The sequence below is a fragment of the Ascaphus truei genome, chromosome 1 (assembly GCF_040206685.1).
Source record: "Ascaphus truei isolate aAscTru1 chromosome 1, aAscTru1.hap1, whole genome shotgun sequence".
Classification (NCBI taxonomy): Eukaryota; Metazoa; Chordata; class Amphibia; order Anura; family Ascaphidae; genus Ascaphus; species Ascaphus truei.
In genome coordinates this window covers 418,499,065-418,507,214 of record NC_134483.1, presented here as the reverse complement: position 1 = coordinate 418,507,214, position 8,150 = coordinate 418,499,065, and the positions used below count along the sequence as shown (strand labels likewise).

The 8,150-nt window shown below is 47.4% G+C and overlaps 1 protein-coding gene across 2 annotated transcripts in view; it reads right to left on the bottom strand.

The window, feature by feature from the left end:
* MAML3 (mastermind like transcriptional coactivator 3) overlaps positions 1-3,315 on the bottom strand; it is a 336,501-nt gene extending 333,186 nt beyond the window's left edge. For both annotated transcript variants that reach the window (XM_075614965.1, XM_075614975.1), the window contains exon 1: positions 1,656-3,315. In XM_075614965.1, coding sequence (XP_075471080.1) covers positions 1,656-2,228 — 573 coding nt within the window. In that variant the 5' untranslated portion in view covers positions 2,229-3,315. The remainder of the gene's footprint in view (positions 1-1,655) is intronic.
* Positions 3,316-8,150: the final 4,835 nt, after the last annotated feature.

The following is an 8,150-nucleotide window of genomic DNA, read 5'->3' as shown; positions in this document are numbered from 1 at the left end:
GTGATGGCAGGTGAAACCACCGCCTGTTGCCCACCAATGACTTTACACCGAGCACGCTGCTTTTCCTCGGGGAGGTTTCAGACAGTATTGTCTATTTGTGTAATTACATGCACATTTCTAGAGGAAGTTAACTGTACGAAGACAGACGGTGTTGGCAAGTGACCACGTTGGTGACTTAAGATTGATTCATAATCGGAAAGAGAATGGTTCATTTCTATACTTCCTATTTATATTTGTCACAAACCTAAACAATGCTTTATTTAATGGCTATTTTTCTGCTGCTAATACATTTAAGACAAAAAGTAGGGTTGGTCCGTTTTTAAAATACCCCCTACTCAACACATACAGTAACTTCACACATGTTAATATGTAGAGATGGTGTGGCGAGGCCCAACTCCCCTGCAACATTTCATTATTTCTGATTATTGACAAGCTAATTTTCCAGGAGCTTCTTCAACATCCCCACCACTCTCTAACTTTAAATGTAATTCTAAAAAATGGTTTAATAACTTTCCTTTGCTCCTACCTCCACAACCGCCCTGAAATTCCCGGAATTTGGGGGCTCATAACAAAGTTACACTCTTTAAAAGTGTCTGAGTTTGTCAAAGTGAGACCCCCCGGAATCCTTTGAGATCACTAATGCTAACCACATTAGACTGCCTAATGTATGAGACCCAGTGCCAACTGAATGACTGTCAACTAGCCCCGCACTGGTGGGGTTAACCGTGTGCATGCCACAGGAAAACAGTATCCGTGCTTGAACCTAAATGCAAGCTAAAAATGCCATGATGTATGCATCCCAAGCACTGAGTGTGTTATATACACATCAGGGAAAAGCAGAAGGGATCTCCCAGAGCATGGTACTCAATGCAATGGATGTGGAGCCAGATAGCAAAGGGTTAACACATTGTGTGACAGAGGAAATCACTCATAAATCATGTTTAAGTTTGCCATTGATGGAGGACCTGCGCGGTACTGCAGCACAGAACAGGCATAAAGCCACTTATGAGACACGACAGAGGGATCACGACTCAGAGCCTGGTTCCTGCCAATGACTAGAAATCAGCTAAGCACCAAGGACAGGAATAAACACAATTCTGCAACCTTCCTGAACAAAGGGCATTCTTCAAGACAACAATGCAGGATCTAAAGCCAGACCTTCCCTTACATGCATACACCGCATTCACAGCTTCGGGGACAGGGTACTACCCGAGTCATATGCAGGCACTGGAGATCCAAACATTCAATTGTTTCCGAAATATTGTATTAGAGTGTCTCTGAATTAAGTCTATAATAAACCAAGGTTAGGGGGAGACTTTTTCCTCCAGTGACTGAAATCCATTCTTAAGTCTCTGAGACTGGACAAAGCTGCCCAAATCGGAAATAACAATAAATAATTTTTGGGGGGGGGGGGGGGGGGACACAATAATAACGAGATTCCAACAACTGCTTTAAGCTAGGGAGCATCCACTTCACTTTCCCATAAATCCATCTCAGAGAAAACTTTAGAGGCATTGCCCATTACTCTTAGCTCCACCCCTAAAAACCAGAAAACACACGGGATAACCCCCCTCCTCCCTCCTTCCCCCCTCATGCCAAGCAATGAGAACTCCAGCAGCAGAAATAGTGCCCACTAGCTCCCCACCCCCTCTTACCATGATCAGAGTGTGGTTCCTCTGCTCGGCTGTGGCGCTGCTGGCTGGCTCTGCATCCTGCTGCTTGCTCTGGTGGTGATTGTGCTGCTGCTGCTGGTGGTGATGATGGTGGTGGTGGTGGTGCTGCGGTTTGCTGCCACCAGCAGCTCCTGCAGATGCAGCTCCTTGGCTGCTGCCTGACTTCTTGGCCCTTTGCTCCAGGGTCCTCTGGTAGAGGTTCACCGTGTCCCTTCTCTCCATCTCCAGCTGATCCGCTTGGGCTTGCTGGTACCTGCTCTCGCAGTTGACATGGTGCCTCCTGCAGCCCTCAATCCTCTGCCTGAGCCTCTCCACCACGGTGCTGTGCTTAGGAATGCTCACGCTGCTCCCATTGCTGCTGCTGCTGCTGCTGTTACTATTGTTCGGTGCATTGGGGGCAGTAGCAGCGCTAGGAGGGGTATTATTATTATTATTACTACTGTGATTAACAACCCCGATGCCGGTACCAGCCCCACCGTTGCTGCTGCCCAGAGCATTGCTGATGCACAGGCTGCTGCCGTTGGAGGAGGCAGCGGGGGCTGCGAAATCCCCCATCCCAGTCCCCGTGCACACTATTTTGGAAATAAGTTTGCAGTCTTCTCCACTGCCACCCTGCCTTTCAGCCCCACTACTTTGTTCCTCTATCTGTCCCCAGGTAGGTCCGTTAAAGTGGACCAGGAGCGAGGATGGTGTGCAGCCCTAGCATGGATGGCACCCAGAGATTAACAGAAGTGCCTCTTTTGCACAGCGAAGTTCAGCAGGTCAATGCATCACCTCTTTGCACAGCACAACTCTTCCCCCCCTCCCCCTGGGAGAAGAAGTGAGGGGGGTCTTTCACCCAATCAGACATACACCAAACAAACAAACCCAATATGATTACGAAAAAAAATAGTATATATTACGAAAATAGGGTAGGAGATGAGGGTTTGATATCAGGAGATCAGCTCTCTTCTTCTGTCTCTATAATCCAAAGTCTGTGATAAATTCCCAGGAAGGAGTAGAATGTGCAGCCACTGGGTTCCCACACATTATTGTCACTAACACACTTCTGATCACAGCCGTGCGCTAGGCATGCACACACAGTAGGTACTGTATATACACAACACACATGCACTCACTCACTCCTCTCAGTCACTGCACTAACACACAGCCTGCCCTCCCATTGGATTCCCCTTCCAGAAAGCAAAGAAGAAGAAAAAAAAGTTTTGTTGTGTGTGCAGCAACGCGTCCAAAGTACTTTTTGTGGATCTCTTGCATATTGAAAGAGAGAGAGAAAAAAACACTGTGTGGAAGCAGGCAAAAAAATAAAAAATAACAATGAATATAACTCTATATAAGTAATAAATCCTGGGGGAGAAGGAGGAGGGAGAGGTTGGTAGGGGGGAAAGCACACACAGCTCAATAGCCAGAGCAACACACAAAAAGTAGAGCAGTAGAGGCTGGTGAAGGGAGCTGATAGTGCAGGGCTTGCTAATGCTGCTGCTTCGGCTGCTTTGCTCCTCCTGCCACCATCACAATGATCAAGTGCTCTCCTCCTCCTCCTACTGCTGCTTCCTCCTCCTCCTCCATGCCAGCGGAGTGATATCAGGACAGGAGCTCAGCAAACAGCAGCAGCAAGAGGCCGTGAGGCGGCCCCGGGGACCAGGTGCAAAACCAGGAGCAGAGTCTGAGCTCCAGCAGAGGGAGTGGAGCCTGCAGAGAGAGAGAGAGAGAGAGAGAGAGAGAGAGAGAGAGAGGGGGGGGGGGGGGGAGGGCATGTGCAGGCAGTCAACTCTTGACCTTCCCTTGATTCTGTGTGTGTACACAGGGGAGGGAGCAGCAGGGAGAGATTGACTTTTTATTTGCTCCTGTGTCTCAGTTACTCAACTAGCCGGTGTCATGTTGTCATGTTGTAGTATTTCTGTAATTTTTGTTGGTTTGTTTGCTTGTTTTTCACTTGTACCCCCCCACCCCCACTGGTTGAAAGCCTTTACTTGTAGGTGCACTGGTGTGGGTGGGATTTCGGGTTTGTGAAGAAGACTGATGATCCTGTCCTCCCCTCTCCCTCCAAGGTGCAACTGATGCCTGTAAAAGGGTCGATGTCTTTTATCTCTGTAGGGACAGTTGTCTGTACCGACTCCTTTTATCTCTCTGGGGGACAGCAGCTGTTGTTTGCAAGAGGCTAATTCCTCATACCTTATTGTGGGCAGTAGATGTGTGTAAAGAGGATGAAGACTAGCCCTTGTGGGGGTAATGGATGGATGTGATCCATTTTATTGTTATGGGACCAATAACTGATGTGTGTAATAGGGTGGTCCTCTTTTGGGGCAACAAGTTCTACTAGTAATAGGGTAACCCCTTTCATATCTTAATATGGAAATTAATAACAAATGAGTAAAAGCATCTAATAATATCTCTGCCAGGGCAACATATAAGTATGATAGGGTCAACCCACAGATCTCTACAAGAGGAAAATGACGCTGACATCCCCACGTTGAGGGAGAACTAGCACAGTGCACACAGCTTTTTACAAGCACGTATCTGGAGGAGGGGCAGAGGTCTCACAGTGGAGGTTGTTTAACAGTACTCCACATCTTGCATTGTTAAAGGCAGTGTCGGACCAAGAGAGTAGCGTGGCCCGGGCAGGCAAAAAAATGTGTCGCCCCTCGTCCTGCAGCGTCGCAGTGTGACGCCACATGACGTCCCGTAGTCATGGTAACACATCTCCACGTGACGTTGGGACGCTGAAAGAAGAGGCGGCAAAAACGTCATTTTTCACTTTTTGCAACACGAGCTCCAACCCCGGCGCCATCTTTAAATGTCTTAAGTCCTGCGCAGCTTCGTCGATGTCGAAGGGCATTTACAGATGGCGCGTCGGAGGGCAGGCGCAGGGCTTCGAACGGTGGAAGCAGCAGCAAGGGACTGTGACATTCATGAGGGCACTTGGCCACACGGGACATTGACGGAGTGGCGGTGTGGGACAGGTCCGGCGCTCTCTCACTGTTCCGCGCGGCTGAGCGCCCTTGTCAATGTCCCTTGCTGCTGCTGCCATAATCGCTCCGAGTCCCGCGCCTGCCGCTCCAACGCGCCATCTTTAAATGTACTTCGACAATGACGAGGCCGCGCAGGACTCGGATAATTTAAAGATGGCGCTGTGGTACTAGCGCATGGCGCCCCTTTTTGGTGGCGCACCAGGCAAGTGCCCGGCCATACCGCCCCTTAATCCGGCACAGTTTAGAGTGCAGCTTTTGCACATTAATCCTTTGTTTCCAGAGGAAAATGCATTTAATTGAATAGCTATGTGTTCATACTTCTCTGGCAGCATGGGGCTTAAGATAACTAGAGTAACGCATACCCCTTGTTTGTAGGTAATGGTACCCTGGTATTGAGTAACACTGGTATATACATTATAGAACCTATGTACTGTAATAGAGTAACAATAATGTAATCTCTACGCTAAAGTCCACTACCATTAAACATTTCAAGGACCATACACAAACCTTTTAACTAGTACTTGAATGTCTGGGGTCCTAATGCAGGTACACTTTGAAAACGACAAATATTTGGAATCCCATGCACAGGCATTTTGAATACTACTTGAACATTTGGTTCCCTGGAAGCACCCAGGGATCCCCCCCCTTAATATGTGCATCAATACAATCCACACAATGATAAGTAATTAGCTAAGTTGCTTATTGATCCATTCTGTGATTGATCGGCAAAGATTCGGCTCGGGGGTTCACTAAATGGCTGTTAGTGTGTCAGTTCAGCAGAAGTGGACTAATGATGCAAAGTTCTGTGGGGAAGATCGTGACCAGGCAGTCACTGGATACAATTGGTGCACTGCTAGAAAGAGGGCAGTGGTCAAAAATGGGTGTGCCAGAGCGTGTTTCAGAAGAGGAAGGGGATGTGACTTTGTAAATGGTTGCTATAGAAACAAAATGCTTGTTACATTATAATACATTAAAAATGTCATTCAGAGTAGGTTTTAAAAAAAAATGCTACAAGTATTTTCTCATAGTACATAACTGATTTATTAACAAAAACACACATGTAGGATATTGCTTGGGCTGCACCTTTAAGTACAGTACTGCTCACTTATATGATGCTTCAACCACTAATCTTTACTTAATCAGTAGGTTGAAAGCTGAGCAACTGCATCCGTAAGACGCCTCTTGCTCACCCTCCAGTTATTATTTAACCCCTTTACGGACTCTTTAACTACAATAGTGCCGATCAGTGCACTATCACACAAACATTTCTGTTGAAGTTGATGGGAGTCTCTGTGTGATCGTCTTAATGGAGCATTGCCTTCATTTGCAGCTCTGGGGATCCTTGGCTTCCCGACATACACCGGGAAGGTGCTGCCAGTAGCAGCTCTGGCTGGGCACAGAAAATGTCTATTTAAAGGTTGCATGTCCCATGGGACCTTTAAAAAGCAGTAAGATACCGGCATCATCTTCTGAGATAAGCATCTCGGGGGGGCAGTGGGTCACCAGAGCTGAAATAAACGGGGTTCTTCTCTGTAGACCCCCTGCTTCCCACATAGGTTTTTTTTAAGGCAATGGTCCTTTAATGAATAACCACCATAAGCTCAGATACACATAGCTGTGTTATTGACTTAATGATGCGCTAAATTAAGTTAACGCTTCGTTAAGTGATATCTGGTATCTTCAAAGCTCAATAACGCAGTGTTAGGCTAGGTCCCCGCTGCCTGCTGGGGGCGCTGCAGGGACAAAAACTACCCCTCAATGGGGCCGGGCCCGCTAATTACCTTGCCCGCCGCTTTGTGCGAACAGATTTCCCTGAAGACAGGAAATCTGCGCTGACAACTCCCGACAGAGCGCTAGGCCAGGCCTCCCGGCGGTTCAGCCAATGAAGGTGAGCCTGCTGGGTGATGTAATGGCCATGCCCCCCGCCTCGCTCCCCCTGTCTTTCCCCTGCAGCTCACCGCAGACTGGCAGGCACAGGTGCAGCGCCAACACCGCGGCCTCAGCCTTACAGCAGCACTACATGCTGCATTGCGGCTTTTATTACAGTATTGAAGCAGGGGGTCTCGAGAGCTGAACTGTGTTATTTTCAGCTCCGGGGACCCCCATTCTTCCAGTGATACCTCCGTAGGGGGTGCCGGTATTTCTGTTCAGTTTAAATGTCCCGGTCACGCTGGCTGATAGGAAGTTGCAAGGGATGATGTCACAGCTTCCTATTGGCCCGCAAGATGCTTGACGTTTAAAGCCACCATTTCATTAGGCACACATGTTCCCTGGCGGCAGAGATACCGGCACCCCCTACGGAGGTAAGTATCTCAGGAAGCAGGGGATCCCCAGAGCTGACATGAACACAGTTCTACTCCGGAGACCCCCAGCTTCAATCCAGTAATAAAAAAAAAATTGCAATGCAGCCTGTAGTGCCGCTTTAAGTGCTGTTTTCAGCCATAATGGCTCAGCGTTAACTAACGGACATTAGTGCTAATGATATCCATAGATCTCCGTTAAAGATTTAACGAGACGTTAGTTAGGTCAAAGCTGAACTTGGCGTTACTCTGTCACATTCATACCCGAAAATAGGTCAGTCATGGGGTGAGTGTGAGACCACAGTTAGGTACTGTGTGGTGTAACTATCATGTTGTTATTTACGGGGTTCTTTCCCTTTCCTGACTTCTCTGGATAAGAGTAACGCCACCTTTGTGTGAGACACAGAATGCGCTTTTTGATAATTAAATAAGGCTTTTTTTCTACTATTGCGTTTGATTTGGTGAGCAGTGCACCGCCCCGCAGCGTTTTTCTACTTGTGTGTGTGAGCGGCTTGACGCCACGTTATTTGAGGCTAATGCAAGGCAGAGCTAACTTCACATGGCGTTAAGCCTGTGCTAGTCAGATCACTAAGGACGTTGTTTTTGCATGTAATAGGCTGTGTGGATTCGCTTTAACCTAAGGGGAACAGGGATTTTGATAACACTACGTTATGAGCTCTGAGTTAATAGACCTCTGTGAATCTGGGCCTTAGTGTGAGGAGTAAGCAGTGTATTTATTGCACATCGGCTTCAACCATCCAGCATTAAAACAGCAATCTCCCCCAGAGGCCAATATGAGTTAAAGTCAACTTCAAATCAATGGGATGCAAGACAAGCTAAAGCTTAGCATCCTTTAGTAAATATGGGCCATAATTAGTTAGTATCTTGCCCTATGAGCATGTCCTGTTTTTTTGTTTTTATGTTTTTCTAGTGTGAAGAAAAATCATGATTTTCTTAACTTCTAGCTTCTGAGGTTACCATAGTAACCTTTAGACAACACCGGGCTCTGAATAAAGCTTCATTTTAATGTCCCGGACCCTTAATATTTCAAATGCTTATATCTGAACGTAGCATCAGATTTGAAAAATAAAAACAGCTTTGAGCAGCGTAAGGCTTCGTTCAGGGTGTCAGCTGCAGGACTCGGAGGGAGGGCGTGAGGGAGGCAGTGCTGCAGTTTGCTGGGCGGCATGTGTTTATCCCCCAGC